Genomic DNA, 22756 nt, shown 5'->3' with positions numbered 1-22756 from the left:
ATCTCGCTTACCCAGAAGCAGCTGCCCTGTCACTGGGACCAGCAAGCTGCCCTGCTCACCTAAAAAAGCAAGATGCTTAAACATCTCCCAGACCCCGTATGCCAGTGCAACGATTTATCTCTTCGCCCCTGAGCCAGTTGGCAGGCTATGCAGAGAGATCCCTGCTTCACCAAAGCTGAAGCTGAAGCATTGAACAGAAGTGCTTTGGAGAGAAGCTCAGCTTCCTCTGTGGTTTTCTGGACGGACTCACCACCAGCACGACCTGGGATTCTTCTGAGATGAAAGCACAGCTATGGCGGTGCATGGCATTGTGGGCATGTCAACATAGGATCACCAGCCACGAAACATCTGCTGGCATGTGTGTTCAGTACAGCAAATCAATGAATTCACTGTCTGAGGGCAGAAGGCGTCGCTGCTTAATAAACGCTTCGGTAAACCCACAAGTGTCTGGCTTCGGGATTTCCAACAAGACCAGACAACCGTAGACTGGTGCAGATGGGCAGTGCTCCAAGAAGCCATGTGAAACGCACCAAATTTAAGTTTGCTCCTACCGGTTCTGACACATTGCTACCTGCCTTGAGCTGCAAACACTGCGCACTTCCAACCAGGTGCTGAGCACCGGTCCCGGGGAAAACAAGTCCACACCAACCGGCAGGCCTGGCTTAACGCAGCTCCTTTTGATGCACTGAAATTCAGGTCCAAAAGATTAAGAGGAAGGGGCATGACCTGTTGCTTTAATAAAACCCACCCCAGCTACAAAAGTCCCGAAACTGCCAATTAAGTATCTGGAAAATGAATCCCAGCTCCTGTTTCATTCACAAGAATGGGTGGATTCCCCAGGATTATCAGCTTCCAGGTTCTTCGCAAACGTGTGCACCAACGCACACACTTTCAAAGCTGGAAAAGGCTCATCCCATAATACTACACCTGCAGTGCTGGGCAGACTGCACTTTCAGCCACAAAAACCAAGACACTCAAGCAAAACTTTTGTCACGTGAAAATGCCCCCCTGAAAAGCAAAACGTGGAGGCCACTCCAACTATTGTTCACAGACAAAAATTCTTTCTACTTTGGGTTTCCTTTCCAGAGCCGAAGCACCGAGGGCGCAGATATTCATCATGTTTCAAACATGTTTTAGCTGCAAAGATGGGTTCTGGACACTTTGATCTCTGCTGCAAGGGCTCATTATTTTGGAAGAAAGTTTTCCAAGGCAGTAGATGCACCATATCTACGGTTTCCGGAACGCAGTCACCTATGCTAACATGTCAAGGGAAGAGAGCGTCACAGAAACTGAGACTTGCCCCAAAGGGGGAAGAACAATTCTCAAAACAAGAGAAGCGGGCACTTAAACATGGGCTTAACAGAGTTCAAGATACAAGTATCAGAGTAAGTTTGGCAGCAGGGATTTGCAGTGATCACATGCAAGTAGTGTGCACACTGCAGCCTTTTTAAAAGAGGTGCAGGTTACTGCCTAACGTCTTGAAAGGGGAGAAAAAAATCTGAGTCACCAAAAAAATAAAACCCAACCCATTCGTTCAACCAATGACTGTGAAGTTGCTCTATCTTTGTTACTATGAGACCTGTAAAATATTTTCCATAAATATTTGCTTAAATATTCACACACACATGCTTTTGCTGTGCTCCCACCTCGTATGTTTGCTTTTCACTAGTGTTTTAACCACTTAAAAAGTCCGTGTTAGAAGAATGCTTTCCAACCGGAGGATCTGCCTACAAATTTGATTCGGTCTGCTCTTAAATGCAAATATGCTTCTACTCTGGGTGCTATAATCAACTATTTTAAGGGCCCCGCATTTTAACTTAAGACTCTCCTTCGCTCAGTTTATGTCCGTCTGCTCAAAAAGCAACACCCCCACAACACCGCGTGCACCCGCACAGCATTGATACTGGACACCCAAGAACAACTTCCCAAGAAGCTTCCAACTGGATTTAAACAGCTGGGTGTCGAACCACTACAAATAAGATAAAGCGAGAGAAATTTCTTTGATGGAAAAAGTCCATTTTTAGGTTTTTGTTACTCGTTTTTTTAATTGCCCAATAAAGGGAGAAAAATCACTGGTTAGCTAATGCTGTCAGCTTCCACAGGAGTTACTCTTTGAACTTCTCTGCTTTTTTAAAATTGTTTAATACTCGTTGCTGTGTTGGTATTTCCCACGTTCATGGAGGAGGAGCCCAGGAACCTTTCCATACAGAGCCTCAAGACGGCATGGTGACACCGTTCCTAAGTACAGCTGGTTCATTTTAGGCATGAAGCACGTCACTCAAGGTCTCTCCAAGAGCGACACAATCAGCACGACAACCCAGAAATCCACATTCCCAGTCCTTGGTTTTGCCTACAAACCCACAGAGCGCGTTGTGCCCACTGTCACCTCGCTGCCTGCACTTGACGTTGCCGCTGCTTTTGCAACGTAGGAGACTCAGACCTTTGCGAACTGGGCGAGACCTGCATTTCAGGGAAGCGCTGCATTGTCAGCAGCTGACTGAAGGAAAGATGTCTAGGGGCAACTACCCTTATGTCTGCCCCGATTCTCAAAATAGCTGGCTAGCTATGTGGAGTGGAAAGAAAGGTATCATTCACAACACGTGCTGCAATTCCCAGACAAAGGCAGAAGACAAGTCCGATCGGCCACATATCCATGTACCTTTCTATACAAAATTAATTGTATGGGACGCGGGAAAGGAGAGGCATGGCTTCGGTTCCAGCTTTTATAAGCTACCATGCCTGAGAAGGCACTTTTAAGTTGATGAGTGGTATGATTACCTGGACAGATCTGCAAATCTGGACATCCTGAATGTCTGCCCAGAAAGTGCATGACTTAATTTCAACAGCGGGTCAGACTACACCTACGAAGGTGAAGACTGAATCAGTACGAATAAGAGAAAACCAACACCCGTTTTAACACACCTCAGAGCACGATGATGCATTAGTGGAATGAAGCTGTTAAAGTAAGGTATATTTTGGTTATTAGTGAAGAAAGCTCACAGGCCCTCCTGTACATTTTCTAATGGTCCAAAAAATGCCATATCTAACTAACTGCATTAACCCTAGCATGCTCAGCACAATTTCACACCGATTAAATTGAAAACCAGCACTGATCCTGCCAAGAACTCATGGAAAGTTACTGCTATACTTCCCTATTACTTCACAACTGGCCCATTTTCTGCAAAGCCAGGAGAGTTACCAGCTCTGCTTGGTATCACTCCTCACAAGCTGAATTTAGCCCGTATGAAAAGCCAGTTCAGAGTGAATTCATGCAGGGAGCCACAGTCCCCATTTTGCTGTGCCATGTTTTGAACTGGAGCACGGGGGTGGACCTGTATCATCCTAAGTGATAAACTTTGACCAAAACACACCCAAGAACCTCATAAACTGACAATCTTTTACAGTGTTGAAGAAGTGAATCCCTGCCCAAAAGAGATGAAGTTAGAGTCATTTTATAGCACTCCAGTGAAACTATTTATAGAAACCAATAGCACAACAGTAAGCCAGTACACATGTGTAGAGGGTTTATATTTTCAAGATCAAGAGGCTTTGGTTTCTTTGAGATAGTGGATCCTCAAATATATTATGCAGCCTAACAGCAGCGAGCTTTAACTGTACTACAGGCAGAAGTCACCCCAGATTGCTAAATCAAATTGCCTTAGATAGACGCTGTAATTAAGCCAGTATTTTGGAAAAGCAGTGCTTGTACTGCTCTGGTTTCAGACACTTAGTAGCTGCTTCTCACAGTACACCTGGCAGATATTCAACCTGTAGCTGTTAGACGAGGATCCCCTACTTTTAGGGCCATTAGCTTTAGGGACACTGGTAGGGGACAGGAAAGAACAGGAAAACAGCTTGACACATTTCAGTGTCCCAAGAGCACCAGGCATGTGTAAAATCAGCACAAGGCAATGATATCGATGCCGACCTTCTCTACCCAAATCCGATTCCTTCCCGTGCCAGCTGACACTGCCGAGGGCACAAGTGACCTTCTGCCACCTACAGCCACCCTGGCCTGATCTGTGCACCATCTATGTTGTAAAGTTACATACTCCCCTCCCCACACAGTATTCTTCAGTGGAAAATTGCTTTACTTCGTTCCTCATTTAGTTCTCGCCCACGCTACACACACCTCCCCGTTGTGCCAAGTTTGCTGACGTGTGAATGGAGGAGGCCTGACCCGCTACTTTCAAATTCCTCAACAGGGACGAGCGTTCACATCGTTCAAAAGTTCTCCAGGAACAACTGGGCCTTTCATCAGCTCACACCCCCCGCAATCAGCCAACCTGAGGAGCACGCAGTATTTAGTCTGATGGAATAAACATTTTCCTGGAGGCTGAGGTCCGCTACCATTTTAGGGCAAGAAGCAAGAGTTCAGGGTTTAAACAAACACAACTGCTTATTGCCTGTGCAAAGGTAAACTTCCTTCGAGCCATGCTAGAGTGGACGTGTGTCTAGCTTTCTTCAGCAGAAACATCGTTTTACTGGAAAGCGACTTTTCCGTTGGTACGCTTTCTTCGGAGCTGGTCGACACTTTTCTTTAACTCCATCTCCTTGAATTTAACATGAAAATAAATCATCGCGTAGCCGACCCCACGACCAGCCTTGAACTTGAACTGCCCCGGGCCTGTGCTGCCGGAAGCGATAGCAGGCGGGTTTCAGAATAGCCACCAATGTACAAACGATGACAAAAGCTCTCGTGACACCCTGCGCAGAGAAGTCAGAGCCCGGGCAGCTGAGGTGGGCAGCACAACGGGGGCGTCCAGCCCAGGGACCCCAGTGAAGCTCTCGGACAGGCGTGATGTGAAGGGAGCAGCTCTGCTCAGAAGGGCACCTCGCGCACGCATCCGCTGAACAGACCCGTAGCCGAGGGTCCGTCAGATGGAGGAGGGTTAAGATGCCCTCGAAGGACTTGGCTCAAACAGCTTGTGTGTTTCTGTGCGCACAGAACAGAAGCGGGCATTTTTCTCCAATAAGCAAAGAGACTTCCTGTCCTTTCGAATGCTGCAAACGCGCCGGCCGTTCCACAGCGCTTCTGTCTAGCTCTGGACCAGATTCGTGCTCACGTCCCGTCGCCGAGAAACGGACGATATTCGCAGGGGTGCGAGCGGCCCGCCCTGAGAGCGAAGCGACGCGCCGACGGGAACACGCTGCTGCAGGTGCAGGAAGCCCCTCTGCCAAACCTCCCGCCCGCCCTGGCATGAACATGAGACATTTCCAAACCGCAAGCAAATCCAGGTGGAAAATGACGACAGGTTTGGGGTCCCCCCCAGTCGGGAGAGGCTGAACAAAACAACACATTCTCCGTACCGGATTGTTCCAACGCGTTGGTGAGCGAGACGCGTAGTTTACGCCTCCCTGGCACGTGTGCTTTGGCTTGACGGGACTTCTGAGGGCCCTCCCACTGCTCATCTCCTGCAGCGACGGAGTCGGTACCTCCCCTGCGGTCCCTCCCCACCCGCCTCGTCTGTGAATACCACACCCTGAATCCATAGGTGCAAAGTGCCCCTGCGCCTCTGGGCCACAGCTCTCCATCAGTCACGGGCCTAAAACCAAGCGCGTGTTCTCATCGCCCCTCGGTCAACCCAGCGCACGCTGCGGGAGAGGACCAGGGACCGACACGCAGCATCCCGGCAGCACGGTCGGCTGCCCTGTGTCGAGGTCTCTTCCACCGACAGACCACACGCCCTCACGGCGAACAAGCCCGCGACTCGCTCGCGAATAAGACTTCAACCTCTGCAGACAGGCGCGAGGACTGTGCCCCTCCGGCGGGTTACCGGCGGCCCCCACGACAGGCAGAGGAGCACGTCGATGCGGGTTGTCCAGGGTTAGTTATTACCCAAACCCGCTACGGCGCGTCACCCGGTTCCGCACGGACACGCGCCGGCGTGGAACCTGGAGGCGGTCGGCGCGCGCAGAGCGGGGCCGCGGGCCAGCACCGGTGTCGGCGGGGGCAGGGGGCGGAAGGCGCAATGGGCTCGGGATGCAGCGAGGTAAGCTGAGGCCGACGACGGGGGCCTCTTGTGCGACCAGGCAGGACATGAAGTGCCGGCTCGGGTTTAAGCCCCGGCGTCGTGCAAACCCGGCGAGTGCCGCCTCGCTCCAAACCAACTCCGGATCACCTCGCCCCTCCCCTGGAGGACGTTTACACGGGACAGGGCCGGATCACCGCCCCGCCGGGGGTTTACACGGCGCCCCCTCAGCCCACCCCCGCCAGTGAAGAGCCGCCTCGCTCCGGATCGGCTCCGGATCACCCCCTACAGGGGCGTTTACACGGGGCAGCGCCGGCTAGTCCGGATCACCCCCAAGGGCGTTTACACGGCGCGGCCCCGACTCACCTCGCGCCCCGCTCCGCTCCGCACCCGCCGCCGCCGCGCCCCATCCAGCTGCCACCGGCGCGGCCCCGCCCCCGCGCGCGGACGGGCAGCGCCGCCGCCAATCGCCGCCCGCACCCGCGCCCAATCCGAAGGGTCAGAGGGCCAGCAGCCAATCAGCGCGCGGCGCCGGGGGAAAGGGCGGGCCCGCCGCGGCGCTGAAAACCCCTTTTGTTTGCGGCGGCCGAGGGCAGACAGAGCTGCCGAGATTGGCGACGTCAGTTCCGGGGCGGGGAAGCGCGCGGACCCCGCCCACTGCGGCACGTGCTCTGCGCCCTGGGCGGACGAGGCGGGCGCAGAGAATATCGGTAACAATTATTAATAGAAGCAAATTAATGAATAATAAAATAATTAATTGATAATTAATTCATAGAGGCGTGGGAGAGAACGAATGCAATTCATGAACCGGAAAAGAACTTGTACAAGAATGGAGAACGAATTAACAGAAGTAAATACATAAAGATGAATTACAATAAATAGAATAAATGATCATTAATTGCAGTTAATAATACCGAGGGAAGGAATTTATGCACATTAGAACGAATGCAATTCATGACCAGGAAAATAATTAATAAAACAAATAGCAATTAATAGAAGTCAATGCAGCAGTACAATGTGCAATTAATACAAGTCAGTAAACATGATGAATGAATATGAATTGAAATGAATGAAAGTGGAGAAAATGACACGCATTAGAAGGAATGCAGTTTACCACCAAGAAAAGAATTAATTAAATTTAATTGATAAAAGTAACTAAAGAAAAATAAAAATAATTGATGAAAGCAAATAAATGCAAATTAATTACAATTAATAAAAGTGGGGGAAAGAATGAATGCAAATTGGAATGACAGGATAAGAATTGATAGAAGTTAAAATGAATGAATGAAATTAATTAAAAATAAATTAAAAAATAAAGTAATTTTATGGAAGTGAGTAAATAAAAGAGAAAAGGATCCCGATGTGGACTGTAATGTAATTATTATTATTGTAATGTTATTAACAGTACAGTTGCTTTTAGCTATGTGCATTGGATGCTGTTATTGTATTATTAATAATATGACTATGTGTCATTTATCATATAACGGGATTCACGTTGGGTAACGTTATTCCATGGTTAACAATACTGTACGGTTAACAGTAATTACAATAATATCCCCATAAATGACTCGGTGAGGCATTAAAACGGCCCATGAAAAACATGATCGTAAATACCTAGAGCACAATTACAACTGTTCTGCTCGCACTGCTCTTGCCAGGAGTTGCACGGCACTGATTTATTGAGTCCTGCTACTGCTGGACCACAACGCAAGGGCAGTGTTCAGATGGTAAAGGGCTCAGGGCCAGCTCCTGAGGCACTGCCGTCAATTATAAGATTGTATTGCTTTTACACGGTTCCATCTGAGGACTCTGCTTTCGGTGGTGGCAGGTGAACCGAGAGTTACGGACTCAAGTTGCAGCGAGGGAAATTGAGGTTGGATATAAGGGAAAACTTTCTCGTGAGGAGGGTAGTTGGAACAGGCTCCCAGACAGATGGTGAATCTCCACCCCTGGAGGTGTTTAAGACCTGGCTAGACAAAGCCTTGTCTGGGATGATGTTAGTTGGGGCTGGTCCTTTTCTGAGCAGGGGGTTAGACTAGATGTGGGGTGGAAGAGACCTTGAGAGGTCACATTTTCTATGGTCCTACAAATGCAATATATTATCATACATCAGTATCATCAACTATGAAATGACATTGCCCGGTGTACGCCCCATCCTATGACACGCACTACCAATTTACACCAAAATTAGAATGCAGTATTCAATGCTGCCAGAAAATAGCTAAAACCCAGCAACCTGAAATTGCAGAGCACAACGGGAAGGCATGAAGCCATCTCTGAGGTGCAGCAAATTAGCAACCAGAATGGCCCCCACACCATTGCTTTCGGGGAGTGTCCGCTTTCCTGTGCTTTTACACATCCGTTAGGCAAACGTTGGGCCTTAACAAGAAAGCTGTGAAAGAACTGGGGGAGTTGCAGGTCCAAAAGCCAAACCCTGATCGGAAGAGTTCGGGGGAGATGGAACGCAGGATGAAACAAGAGTCGAGATCCGTCGGCCCGTCTCTCAGAGCCAAACCCCGCTAGCTGCCGCGTGAGCCTTTCCTCTCTCTGCCAAGCTAATTGATTCCCAGGAGAGCGAGAGGATCGCCTGGATTTGCACACGTGTGCCTGCTGAAGCTTTCCAGAAAGGTTTCATAAGAGGCTCGTTCCGAAGAAGTTGCTGGATACGAGGCTGTAGAAGAGCAGCTTTGCAGGTGGGCTAGTTTTCTCCACTTTCCCTGCCTATTGCGATTACAGTGAGAGACAAGACACCCGTCCCCCTCTAAGCTCACAATTACAACAAGGTCACAGGCTTTTGTTTAAAACCAAGCAACTCCTAAACTCCCTGAAGTGGCAGCTCTTTAGCAGTGAACAACTGTGGTAAAACAAGCAACTGATTCTTTCTCCTTTATTGCATGAGGAATGTATGCTGATTAAGTGCTGCTAGAGAGTCCAGGCTAGATCTCAGCTGCAGTAAATGAATGTAGCTCCATTAACATGGATGATACCATGCTTGTTTTCAGTGTCCAACAAACCTCTACTTCATACCGGGCATTGCTCCTTAGCTCAACCCGTGCCTGCTTTTTCCTTAGACTTGAATGGTGCCTTGTACCCAAAATCTTTCCCGACCATGAAGCTGGTCCAGTAAAAGATACCACCCGCAACAATCCTTGCCCCTTGCATGGGTCAAGGTGCCGTACAGTCCCGTTGTAAGAGACAGTCCCGACCCAAAATGCATACAGCCTAAGCACACGAGGCAGAGAGATGATGGGAGATGGGCACAAGGCATAATGAGCATAAGTGACTTCTGGAAGGAGTTGGTAGAGACGAATTCCCTGGGCTGCAGATCAGGACTCGTGGTAGAGGTGATATCTTTCACTAGACCAACTAGATTTTTGCAAAAAAAAAATTTGCTCTAGTTGCTCTAATAAAAGATATCATCTCTACCACGAATCCTGATTGCTTTTCCCTCTGGACCAATACGGCCACAACCTGGATCCCTGGGTTGTAGACTGTACTTGAAATAACAAGCCATCCCTGTGCTCTCCTGCATTGAGCTTCAGCCTGGATGTAGAGGTGAGAGCGCTGAAGGCCCGTGTGGGTGTTTTTCAGGATGATGGTGAAGTCTGAGAAGGACTTAGCAGGCTTACACAGGTGGTAAAGCAAAGCTTGTCTCATTCTCTATAGCCACACAAAAGCACCCTGGGGCATTTGATGACACTCATGACATTTTATGAAAAGAAGAGCACAGGATGGTACTAGAACAGCCGAAAGGCAGCGGTAATGCGGAGATAGGGGAGCGCTCCATTGTGCACTGACTGCTTAGTCAGGAAAAGCCTCTCTCCTTTGCAGCACGTGCTGGGCAGTTATGCAGGGCTGTTCATGTGCGTGCACCACAGAACAGCTCCCAGTCCCGATGGTCAGGTGACAGCTTTCCTCTAATGATGAGAATAACAAGACCAGCATTTTCTGGTGGCCTGATCTCAGTCCTGAGGCAACACACCCTGATTAACCCTTGTGACCTCTTCTGGGCAGTAGGCATCGTTACCAGACCATTACCTGACCGGTACAACTGTTCAGGCAGCTGGTGCACTGAGACATGGTTGCCTTGTGCTTCCCCAGCCTGCATGCAGTCTTCAGCTGCCATCTCTCATCCTAGGCTGCGCAGCTGAGGTTCAAGCTCTCCCTTCATCAAACTGGAGGTACAGAAGGAGTGCAGCATTAAGGTATAACTGCCTTGAGCAGGGGGGCCGGCCTAGGTGACCTTGCAGGGTCCCTTCCCTATGATCCTAGGTCTGCGGCGTATTTGGCAAAGCTCTGGAGAAATCATGCAAACAACCTTTCATGAGACCAACTCAAGTTGTTGGAAAAATTCTTCTTTTCCAACAACTTGAGTTGATCTAATAAAAGATATCAGATTTACGATGGGTATTTATAGCCGAAAGCGTGCAAAGAAGAATTTTTCCAGCTATTTGAGTTGGTCTAATAAAAGACATCAGATTAACCCAAAGAACCTTGTCTGCCGATGTCCTTGGACCAACATGGCTACAACCTACACCCCTGCTAACAACCTTAAAAGTCCGTGTGGACAGGGACAAGCACCTGCTGAGCTATTCAGTCCCCATTCACTCTGCGACAAAAGCCTGGTTAGTTGCTTACAAACCCTAGGAGTGATGTCTGCAGCCCATTTGTGCCAAGGCAGCTCCACCCTGTGGCAGAAAGCTCCGGCTGCACTGTATTCCCCCTCATCCCCAAATATCCCTGCTAACGGCGGGCAGAGAAGCAAGCCTCTTGTTCTGCCAGAGGCTTTGACTTTCTAAGGCTGTGAAGCTGGCCTCTTTCACTGGTTAGTCACTAAAAAGGAAAAAACAACCACCGTGACACAGTCAAAGAAGGAGGGATAAATATCTCTATTCCCAGTCAGTTATAAGCCACTAGAGGGCATGGATTAGGCACTTTGAAATCACTGCAGCTGGGAAACAGATTTGAGAGGATTTGCCCGGGGTGGCACGGAGAAGCAGAGCTCAGGCACTGACCCTCTCCAGCCGTTAGATCTTGCTCCCTTTTAACACATAACAAAAATGAACTTTGCATCACACCGAGCTGCCCCTTCCAGGTACAAGGCATCAAACCCCTCATCCTCAGCTACACCTCATGGATCCCTTACGCTTCAATCACTGCTCTTTTGAGAGACAAAAGTTGAGGGATCACAAGAACTGTAACCCATCTGCACCCCCTCCACAGCGAGGCAGTGACAGGCACTCTTGTGGTCACACATGTATATCTTTCAGAAGGCTAAAACCTGGACCAAAAAAAATTGCTCCAAGCTGAAAGGTCACAGTCTTACATGCCTGCATTCAATAAACTTAGTATCACACAAGGAGGATGCTCCATGCATTCACTTTCCTAGGGAAGTGAAGCGATACAGCAATTCCTATCACACAGCTACATGACCAGAACAGTGCAAGTACTGGGACTAAAGGCATCGGACATGTCTGGAGCCCTCAGGCCCAGATTCTCCAAGGCACTTACACACCGGAGTCCCACTGATTTGAGGAGAGCCGAGGCCATGCGCTCCCATCTTATAGAAAACTGGCAAAGGGAAAAGCTAGTCAGAGGGCGTTTATGAAGAGGAGGTTGCTGAGAGATTGCTGTACGTGCAGGAGGTGACAATTTATTTTAGATACGCATAGTAAAAGAATGTGCGTTCCTAAGGTCTACCATCCTGCACACCAAAATCAACTCATTTACAACTGACTGTAGTTGCCACCAAAGTACTGCTCTGCTGCCAAAGTCAGCAGATGTTTTCTTGCTGACAAGGTTTACTGGTCACTCGTGTCTTTTCCCGATGCTTGCCATGCAACCCCCTTCCTGGAAATGGAAGGAGAAAGGCAGCCTTTGTGCAGAAAAGACCCTGCATGCAGGTGATGACTGATTAGCCCCACATTGAACACTTACAGGTCGTAAAAGCCTGAATTACATCACAGAGCAGCTGGCACCAAAGCTACGTCTCCATGCTGAGACTTGAAGAGAAGTCTGATGAAGCCAGAGCAGTCAAAAGGCAAAGACCCAGGGGCGACTAGCCCTTGCTAGACGGGAGGGACACCTGTGTTGCTTTGCCCTGGAAGGAAATGGCATCCTAGCAGAGCACTGCTACACGCAGCCCTCCACCCACACTGCAAGCAGCTGGAGCCTGGACTGTGCTGGGATTAGTCTCACCAGTGAGGCCCGTGTGGCTCTAGATTTACTGCCTTTGGCTGTTAACACGCAGAACACCCAAAGCTAAGCACGGTGCTGGGCTGCTGGCCATGCTTCTTCGAGGGCACCGCACGGCAAGCCTGGAGGTGTAGTTAACAGGCTCTATACTTCACGTGGATACGCATCCAACTCCCGCTCTGCTCCACGATCCCAGCAAAGAGCCTGCAGCAGGGAACGATCAGGCTTGGCAGGGCGACGCGGCTCTCCCAGCCTTGGCTGTTCATGCCATGCTCCAGCTGCCTTGCTGCTACTACAGTAGTTACAGCCCTGGGCAGGGCACTGGCCATTGCACAGGTAACCTAGAGGACTGTGGCATCACCTGGGGAGCCTGGAATCTAGATTTCAGATGCGGCCTCATGACTGAAGGCCATTAACAAGAGACGTGGAGATGGGGTGAAGAAGTGCAAGGATCGCGGTGGCTGACAAACACCATGTTATCTCCATGTGATAGTATGATCATTTTTGACCTTCCCCAAAGCTCCTTCCTCACAGAGTACAAGGAGCTCATGAATGTCATGTGGGAAGAGAACAGAGCACCTCCATTTTACAGATGCTTGTATTGATGCACAGGGTTTACATGATTTGGCCAAAAGTCATCACAGAGGCAATGGCAGAGCCAGAACACAACACAGGCCCCACAGTCTCTGCACAGCCCTGCCATATTTTAAATAGACATCATATTTTAAATATCAGCCAGTATTATTCTAAGAGGAGATGAGTCTTGCAAGCACCCTCACCTTGCCAATCCTCGGAGCATTTGAAGCACAGGCATTCATACAGTTCCTTGCAGTAATGGAGCTGTGTGCATTTCAGTCGGGCTCCCCAAAAAGACCGGAAGATAGGTGAGCCTGGCAGATTTGGAGGTGACAAACACGCTGCCGCAACTAGGCCATTGTGCTGTTAGCTGTCTGCGTGTATTGCATTACCCCCCAGCCCAGCCTGTTCGTCTGGAAACATACCCGGGAAGGGTGCGGGGTTACCTACCACTGTCTCACAACGTGTCTGCCAGCAGGTGTGGACCAGAGCTCCGTTCATCATGTAGTCCAGCTCAGTCACCCCGCCGAGCTGCCCAGCTGGCTTGTGTCGGCCTGGGAGATAGAAAACAAAGACATTTCATCAGGTTTAACTTGAAGGACAGTGAGGAAAACGAAGTGAAGGCTGCTGTGGAACCGCCAGACCTGCTGCTGGAGCTTGGGGCCCCAGGGTCAGACAGACCTGTATACAAACTGCTCAGCATCCTTCTTGGAGACTGGCCTTACTCCTATTGTTGCAATTAAATACCGGCTTATAAGAAAACTGATGGGTCGCCACGTTCACCCACTGGTCACACTCTCACAGGGAGGCGATGCAGAAACTGAATTTTAAAAGGATTTGCAGTATAGGTTGATCCCAAGGGGTGGTACCCCTGGGTGTGCTGTAAAAATAGGAGAGCTGAGGGACCCCATCCCAGAGAGACGAAGGGCCTGACTGCACACAGATGACACACAAAGAGATGGAGATGAAACTATCCGTGAGCCACGAAAGACGGCTCAGCTCTTCTGTTACTGTGAACAGGAGCATTCACATCAGGTGCCAAAGGGAAAAGCAAAAATGGGCAGGAAAAGCAGCTTCTAGGGAGGTGTCACCAACAAGAGAGAATAAAACATGAATGCAGACAGATAGCAAGGACGTCTGTGACAATGCTGAAACGGGAAACTGGCTGGGACGAGATCCAGACCTCCTTCCTGCGAGCTCCTCCTTAAAGACCATACGACATCCCCGCTTCCATGCGCGTGGCATTTTTGCCAGCACGTGGCTGCGGGCTCCGGGGGGCTTCTTGCACAGGATCTATTACAGCCTCGTTCCAGAAACTCTGCCACAATAACAATATATTTTTGTTTGCGGCTCTGTTTTTCTCCCACTCAATGCTGTGGCCTGATACAGCCTCATAAAACAGGCAGGGCTGCTTAAGGAAGAAGTTAGGGCCACACTTTGCTTTTAAAAAATTCCTCCTTCCTTTTAAGGTTTAGGGTTTTTGTTTCTTGTTAAAGAAGTGAATGCTCAAATGGAGCCATAAACTCCTTTATTTGTTTGCTTATCCAGAGCCCAATTACACCTGGGAGAAACAAGCTTGAAACATTAGACAGAAATATTTAGTAGTATATAAGCAAACAAAGCCTTAGTCTTCCAGCACATGTGCAGAGGGGGAAAAAAATCCTTTTGGCAGCCTCTCTCCTTGCGAACTTGATCGCACCGAAATTGCCCAGGTGACCCCTTCCTTTGTATGGCGCATAAAAGAGGTTTCTGATGGGCCCTGGATAGCTCATGGGGAGGGGTAATAGATGACAGGGCCATTCACTCTTAGGTCATTGGCTTGAATCTAACAACCGTCCAGCAGCCAAGGTGAAGGGGTCAGCGCGGTTTGTCACTGAGAAGGATGAGGAGGTCTCCCCCCGGTTGCTCAAGGGCAGCTGTCCCTAACTAGCATGAACCAGCAGTCTCTGGACCCAGGGCAAGGACAGGAAGGACACAAGGAGCTTCCTCTGCATCACGTCATGGCACAAATCACATGGAGGAAGATGAACTGCCGCTGCCTGCTCCATGTCTTTGGGGGCTGAGGACTTCTGGAGATGGGACACGGGGAGGCCCAGTGTTTAACTGTTAGCTCCTGCTGCTTCCTTCCCCTCCGGACGATTCCTGCCGCGGTCCGATGGTTGCAGCTGGAGAGAAGTTCAGCAGCTGGGCTCCGCCCCGACTCTCTGCTGCTGTGATCAAGTCACTCGATCTGTCAGTAACTGGAGTCACGTCAACTCAACTTCCCGGCTGAAAAAGTACCTCTTGTATTTGACAAGCATTTCACCTGTGGATGAAAAGTGCCCAATTTTATTTGATGACCCTGGAATGAGCCATATGAGATCAGCGCTCTGGGGATGTTTGAAGGAACCGTTTTTCTGATCAAGCAATTTTCAGTTCAGTTCTTACGTATTTCTTTTTCATCCTTCAGCACTCTAGCTCCACTTGAATCGGCTTTCTCAGCATTTCAGTGGGGCTTATGCTATATTCTATAAGATTTAACAGCCTCATTTTCCAAGGTAATATAAAAATGCTTTATTTTTCTGACACAACAGGGAGAACTTTTCATTTGGGAAACTGATGCCTTGTTTGTTACCATGGCACTGTATTTTTATATAAATTTAATTTTTTTTATATAAGTTTAATATAGCTTTGATCTTCTCTTTTTTTTTTCCCCACGAAAAATAAATACAAGGATCGGAGAGGTAATTGTGTGGATGCCGCTGATAAAATGAATGTAGGGATCAGCTAAAGATACAGAATCAAAACAAAAAGAAAATAAGAAAAAGCAAACTCATCTTGATATTTATCTCCCCCAGAGTGTGTTGTTCTTATATTTAAATATCGTTCATCATCACATTATACGGATGACTTACGAATTGGCACCTGCTGGATGCCTGCACAGCCTGGAGCGCTGGCAGCGTGCCCCCTGCAGCCCAGACCACCGGGGCCAGGCTGAGACCCCCCCCCAGAGCGCTGGCGCTACTCGAGGCGGCGGTGGTCCCCACGGCCTCCAGGAGAGGGCGGCCTCAGCACAGAGACGAAACAGGCCTGGCTGCCCGCGCAGAGCTCCTGCAACCCGAGCCCCGAGCACTGCAACTGCACGCAAGAGCTTGGCCCGGCAGCTGGAGGGGTCAGAGCCGGGGTGCCCGGACCCCCACCCTGGGCAGCACAGCGGCAGCCCACACCCCAGCTGCAGGCCTGCAGCCCCTGTGACACCCCCAAATTCAGGTGCAATTGCAGGGGGAAACAGCTTCAGCTCAGCACCAACGTCCCCCCCAGCTAGCCAAGCCCTAGTGCGTTGGGGAGACTGGCATAATCCCACCCCAACACCCTGCCTCCCAGCCCCAATATCCCCTGCAAACCCGTCACCCAGCCCCAGGTGGGCCTCATGCATTCCCCCCCCCAGTCAAACCCACGGGCCCAGATCCATAGGGGCCCCACTCCCCCCTCCAAAGTCCCCATTCAGTCCTAGTTTGGAGAGCACGGGGGTGCTCCATTCTCTGCTCAGCACCCCAGTACAGCCAAGTCATTGTTGGGGGGGCCACATTCCTTACCTAGCCCCAGACAGGCTGTGTGCACCTCCCCCCGACCCTGCCCCCCAACCTCCCGGCCAAGCAGGGGGGCTTTTGTGGGTGGGCAGGAGCGGGGGGCATATCCCCTGCCCAGGAGCACCCCACTCCACGCCCAGCCTTCATCCAAGCCCAGAGAGAGAGGACCCCCGCCCCCCCCCGCCCCGGGTTCAGCTCTACTTTGTAGCGGGGCGGGGGCAATGTCCCCTGCCCGACCCTCACCCAGCCCCAGTTCAGCCCCGGGGTTGTGGGAGTGGGGAGCACGCTTCAGCCGGCTGGGCTCTCATGCTTCGTGGCCCTGTTTTCGGAGGAAGCAAGGGGGCAGCACCCATGGGCCCTGCAGCTGGGAAGGAGCACCCAGCCCAGCCAGGCAGGCAGCACCCCACAGCCCGCTGTGCGGGGGGGGGGGGGGCTACATCACATGCATGCGTGTGCATGGGTGCACGCGTGCCACTAGGCAGCTGCAGCTCGCGGCCGGGCGCCACGCTGGCACCAAGGGCCGAGCAGCGGCGTGGAGGCTGGTCGCTGGGCTGTGACCCAGCGAACACGGTCCCACCCTGCGGCGGGGGCGGGCGGGTACGCCAGCCGTGCCCCAGGTTGGCCGCGCGGCGCTCCCACACTCAGGCTCCAGCTGAAGAGCTGCTCCTGAGATGCTTCACCCTGCGCTGAGCACAGCATGGGCACGTGTCCCACGCGGCGGCCAAGAGCTGTGTTTACATGTTCCTTACATAGGCCCATGTGCTACTAATAAAGAGCCTGAGCCACGCCGGCATGGGAACACTCGCCCCTTTAGCCCGCACGCCATCCTGCAGCCTGCCTGATGTGCCCAGCACGGCGCACGCATGAGATGGGTGTTTACCCACTCCCAATCTTGCCAGGGTCCTGCCAAGGGCTTCAGCCCTGCCTGGTGCTGGCACGAGTGCCGCAGGGCTGGCCCTGGGCTCCTCCAGCCCCGCTCCCCTAGGACGGAGCTACATGGAGCGCTTGGGGCCTGCAGAAATGCCCCGTCTGGGGCTCTGTGCTGTGCAGAAGACGTGGCTCTCGCCCAAGCTGAGCTTCTTGGTCGGATGCAGAAATCACCTGGGGGAGTCCTGCCTACCCCTTGTCTGGCTGCAGCTCAGGTCAAGACACCAACAGTGGTCTCTGCTCGTCTCCGAATCTCCCCCACTGGACCCCCACTGTCAGACATAACCGTGGAGATCCTCAAGAAGCCAGTTGGAAAAGTCCACAACCCTGCCTGAGGCAGGACCAGCCTGATCCAAACCACCCCAAACACCTCCGTCATCTAAACTCTTCATAAAACTACTGTCGAGCCCGGTACAGCACCAGACATCACACTCGAACCTGCCCCAGGGAAAGCAGGGGGGCTGTGACCACCAACGTCCTGCGGTCGCAACGGGGGTTCAGAGACGCTCCAGAGATCCCAGGCAGAGGCCGTGGCCCCGCTGCAGAAAAAGGCAAACCCCTGCCAGTCTGTACCAATCTGACCACGGGAGAAAATTTCTTCCTGATCCCAAATCTGGAGTCATTCTGGCCCTGAGCGCAGGTGCAAGGCCCTCTGGCCAGGACCCTGCGGGGTTGGTGTCAGCAGGCCCTGTCCCACCCCAGCCTGGGCTGCAGCAGCGCCAGCGCCGCTGGGGGAGGCTTCAAACACAGACAGACAGACCCACACTGGCGGTGGTGTCTCTCAGCTTTGGCAGATGCTTCCTCGTGCCCTCCCCGCAGAGCCAGTGTCCTGCCCTGAGCCTGCTTTGCCAGCTGTGGCGTGACCGTGTGATCATGCAGCTCCTTAAGCAGCTGAGTCCACGGGCGCATGGGCTAGCAGTGGGCACCTCTCCCGGACCGGCTGTACCAGGCACCTTTCCCTACAGAAAGGTCTCTGCTGAGCTGGGTCCCTGCAGCCACGTCACCCCTGCTCAGCGGTGAGATGCCCGTTGCGGGTCTCTCTGACGGCCCCTTCCTGCAGAGCACGGTGCACCGCCTGAGACGCCTTGTCTTTCAGCTGCAAGGGGGTGAGATATCTCCAAGCTGGAGGGAGCAGCTCTCTTGGGGCATCCTCACAGAGGCCCTTCCAGCCAGGCCTCGAGTGCAGCCACAGCTCCAGTGCTGAGCAAAAGGGGCCCCTCCCTGCACACCTCCCATTAGGAATGAGGGGACATGTGGACGCACCCCGGACACCCCGTTGCCAGCGCTAGGATTGCACAATATGAGAGGGATTAAGAAGGTGTCCCTGCATGGGTCCAGTTTCCCCCTGGAAAGCTGGTCTGTGCCCTGGGTGCTGCCCCGGCTGCCTGGATCCTGCCTGAAGCTTGGGGCAGTCAGGAGGGCCTAGCCGTGTGGCTGACGGCTCCCTGGGCAGCATGGTGGGGGCCGGGGGTCAGCAGTTTAGCCAGCCCTGCAAAGCGGCTCTCGGCACAGCTGCACCTCGTCTGCAGGAGCCTCGCAGGCAGCGCCCGCTCTGCTCAGTGATTAATCTTTTGTCACCGAAGACCAGGGGAAAGCGGCGATTAATAAGCCCCCAGCTTAGACAGAACCCCCGCTCTCCTGGCCCTACCCGTAAACACGGCCCTTTTACTAACTGTGACCGGACACGAGGAGCAGCCCCAGTGTTATTGTAAGGCCTGTCTCGCCAAGGGGCCGTGGGGCAGCACGCTGGTGGGGCGGGTGAGCCGTGGGGAGTCGGGGTCAGCCCCGCTTGACGAGGAAAGATCGCCAGCGGGGGGGACGTTTGTTTTTGTAGCGGGTGGATGCATCCCGGGGAGGGCTGGGAACGTCTGCTGTCACCCGGGGGCCGGAGGGAGGGCTGCCAGGGCAGGGATAAAACGCCTGACAAGTTTGGACTAGCCAGCGAGTTGATTAGCTGAGAGATGAAAATTCACAACTCTGCTCTTGAAGGGGCTGCGAGCTGCTGGAGATGTGTTTATGTGAGGGGAAGGCATCCGGGTGTGCACATATACACGCGCGCGCGCGCGTACACACACGTATGCATGCGCACACACGCGCGCGCACACGTGCATGCACCCGAGACAGGTCGGCCCCTGGCTTTCCCTCTCCCTCCGAGGTCGGACACCCTCTGTGAGCAAAGGGCTTTCCCCGCAGCGGGAAGAACACAGACTCTCTGGGGCCCGGACTGTGCCCCCAGCACTATTTGTACAGCTCCCTGCTTGGGGCTGCAGTGTGTGGGTGCCGCTGCAATTCGGCTGTGAGCAGCCACAACGATCCACCCCTGCCTGATGGGGTAAGGAGGCTTCCCCCGTGGCACGAGGGCAAGGTTTGTCATACCAGACCTGGAGCCGATCCTCCAGCACTGCACGTGTGCTGGTGTCTGGACTCCCCCCTCAGCTTTCACGCATGTCCGGCCGCAGCAGGGGAGAAATACACCCCGATCAGGAAGGTGCCCAGCAAATGCACCAAATGCAACGGCCGGAACCCCTTTACACCTATCTTACAGTACACGGGGGGCTTCAGAAAAGGCAGATGGCAGTTCCCCCCGCAACCTGCTGGCTCCTTTGCACTCCAGAGCAGTGCAGAGCAATGGGCACGCATGTGAAAACCCATCCCATCCCGCCCGGACGCTTTTATTCCACCTTCACTCTGTGCAGGGATAAATGAATGGGGCCCGAGTACAGCTTAGGGGCCAAGGAGTTGTTAGAAGCTGGGGGGTAGCAGGCGGCACAGAGAATGGGTGTCTTATGCCCCTGCCCGCCAAAACCAGTGCCCAGAGTGCAGCTCCCTCTCTCAGCTGGGCTCAGGTTCCAGAGCCAGCTCTTGCCCTCGGTGCCCATCAAAAACAAGCCCTGAGGGAGCATATTGTACCTTGAGAACCGGGTCTTCTTCTCACATGCAGCTCCACTTCGGCCCTCGTCAGCTGATAGCCCCCATCGGTTGCTGCGTTTGATGGCGCAGGTCACCTAATGATAGACAGCGATAAATGCATACAGCTGGAGGCAGAATAAATTGATGCTACAAGTTATGTAATTGCCTTGAAATAAGGTAATGATTTGGCTCTTGGAATGCTTTGATGTGCTCTGAAAGGCAAGGAATACACTAATGGCTTTAATTAGACGTGGGGGATGAAATGAATTCAGCCTCTTGGGTGAGCTCTGTTATGGACCTGACCAGTGGTTTAATCAGATGTGATCTTTTTAATACCCACAACGTTGTCTGTGTGAGGGGGGAGAGGGGCACAGCGAGATTGCATGTGTATCCCAGGTAGGTAAGTATGTGCAGGCACTCATTGCATGGGGCTTTGCTAAATCTCCCTGACCTTGGGGTAGGGTGTACACAGAGAGTCACTGCAGTGGAGGCTTTAAAATGCCAATGTGCCAGTGGCCATCCAAGGGAAATGCTATCCCAGTAATGTGCCTTTCCATCCCGAGATTGCCAGCCCCGCTGGGACTTCTCCTAACCCACTACACACCCTCCACCACAGCTCAGCAAATGCTAAAAAAGCATCCCTCCTTGAGCTGGGATGGCCTGCTCCAGATAGGTCAGCCACCGCAGGTGGAACAGAGCTCTCCATAGGATGTTGAGCCTAAAGATGCCCCAGGAAAGCTCCCTGAGACTGGGACCCACGGCCCTATGAGATATCAGGCTACATGAGCTCAGCCTCAAGCTGGGGCTTCCAGCTAAATGCAGGGCCACAGCCCTGCCGAATAGCCAGAAAGCACTGGCCTGCCACCTCTCCCCCTCTCCGCTCCCCTCGCTGAGCTCACCACCATTTCTCTTCCTTCTCCTCTTTTCCTGATGGTGCCTTGTGGGGGGACAACACTGGCCCAGCACAACAAACACAGCCGGGAGCTCAAGAGAGGGCCTACTCTGTTCTCTTAGCTCAGGGCAGATAAAGGAGGTCCCTGATGGGAGGTAAATTATGGGGAAAGCCAGCCCCATGGACACAGACAACACAAGGCTGAAACCCTGCTCTAAGTCCCAGGGCAGCAGACCGCGCTGGGGAAGGCACCTGCCCGAAATTTCGCTCTGCAGACAGAGGATGCAGCTGTCCTAAAGGTAGGAATGAAAAGCCAACCCGTTCTGCAGCCGCCTCCCTACACGTGCCATTCTCTCGCCTCGTCACCAACCATCCTCGGCGTCTGCTGCAGGACAGCAGCACCTGAAGGAGCATTTGGTAGGAAGCAAACCTGCACTATGAGGTCCGGTGGCAATTTTGCACTCGGCTGCCAACAGGTCCTGAAGCCCGTTGCTGGATCCCCTGTCCCTAGCCCTCCTACTGCAACAGCCACCACTCGCTTTGCCGATGTCTGTTCCGGACATTTCACTCGCTGAAAGCTCGGCGCTGAGAAACACACACGCACGTGCGGCGTAACATAATCTCTTAAAAGCAAAATCCTAGAAATTCTTCTTGGTTTTTTTTGTTTCTGGAAAAGAGATGCCCAGAGGAGAAACTAATAATGAAGGATGAAAGCTTAATCCTTGAAGTAGAACAGGACTTCACAGGGAAGGAAAAAAAGTATAAACACGGCAGTTGTTGCTTAGTGAGTTCGGGGAGAAAAAGCCCGAGGGATAAAAATTCCAGCATGGAAGAGCTGAAAAGGTTACGATGATAGATTCTAATGATTTGGTGAAAAGTGATTTAAGGTACTCTCCTTTCTCCAAAGAGCTCCAAACTGATAATTGAAATGTTAACGGGTACGAGCAGCAGAGCAAAAGCAAACGCTGAGTGTTATCTTGGCAATTCTAGACTGAGCACAGATAAATCCTCTTGGGCTTTGATAGGTGAATTATAAGGAAAAATAAATTGAGCTCAGTATCTGTGTAATCCACCGGAGAATGCATGCTCAGATGATGAGGTATGTGCAGCAGCAACGCTGGAAAGGTTGCAATCGTTAATAGAGATCATATTTTGGCCATTCTAAAAGAAAATACCTATGTCTTTGCTGATTTATTTGTCATGTCTCTCGTGCCATAAATATGGATTTTAACGGGCTCTGGTGGAAGGTCCGTGTTTTGGTGTGGGGCCTGGCAGGCAGGCAGAAAGGCAGAGACCTCGCTGAGAACAGAAATGACGTTTCAGGGAAGCAGACGTGCTTTTGCAAGAAGGCCTCCCAGCGTGGAAAGAACCCACAGTGGAAAAGGCAAGAGCCCATATCACCGAGCCCACAAAGACACAGGAACCCATCGGCCCGGGCTGTGGCCCAACCTGGGTACACAGATACTCTGGCGACCTGGGCTATTGCCGGGGCCCTGTAACGATTGAATTGACCCCATCCATAGAGTTTACGTCCTATTTTTGAATGACTTAATTGGTGCATGACCCTTGCACCGGTGCCTTACTTTTGCCCACGGTGATTCTGAATTCATCAACGCAAGCGTGCACGGGGCAGCAAGTCAGGGAAGGAGAAGTGTGCATCACACACGTGGTCTGGGCACCCAGGCAGAACTAGCCAACCCATCTCAAATGCTGCA

At 52.0% G+C, this 22756-nt stretch overlaps 1 protein-coding gene across 2 annotated transcripts in view; it reads right to left on the bottom strand.

Annotated features, from left to right (window-relative positions):
* The window catches only part of CTTNBP2NL (CTTNBP2 N-terminal like), a 73740-nt gene that overhangs the window by 21790 nt on the left and 29194 nt on the right, over nucleotides 1-22756 (bottom strand). Inside the window, exons 2-3 of one of the 2 annotated variants that reach the window (XM_090026488.1) lie at nucleotides 20150-20244; nucleotides 13194-13297 (exon numbers count right to left, since the gene is read on the bottom strand). In XM_090026488.1, the coding sequence (XP_089882614.1) occupies nucleotides 13194-13247 (54 nt within the window). In that variant the 5' untranslated portion in view covers nucleotides 13248-13297; nucleotides 20150-20244. Of the gene's footprint in view, nucleotides 1-6338; nucleotides 6459-13193; nucleotides 13298-20149; nucleotides 20245-22756 lie in introns of those variants that run through there. The other variant, XM_090026489.1, reaches the window with a different exon arrangement.

This window comes from Crocodylus siamensis, chromosome 13 (assembly GCF_052110815.1).
Source record: "Crocodylus siamensis isolate JL-2025a chromosome 13, ASM5211081v1, whole genome shotgun sequence".
Classification (NCBI taxonomy): domain Eukaryota; kingdom Metazoa; phylum Chordata; order Crocodylia; family Crocodylidae; genus Crocodylus; species Crocodylus siamensis.
Note: the sequence above shows the minus strand (reverse complement) of the source record. Positions and strands in the feature narration are given on the sequence as shown.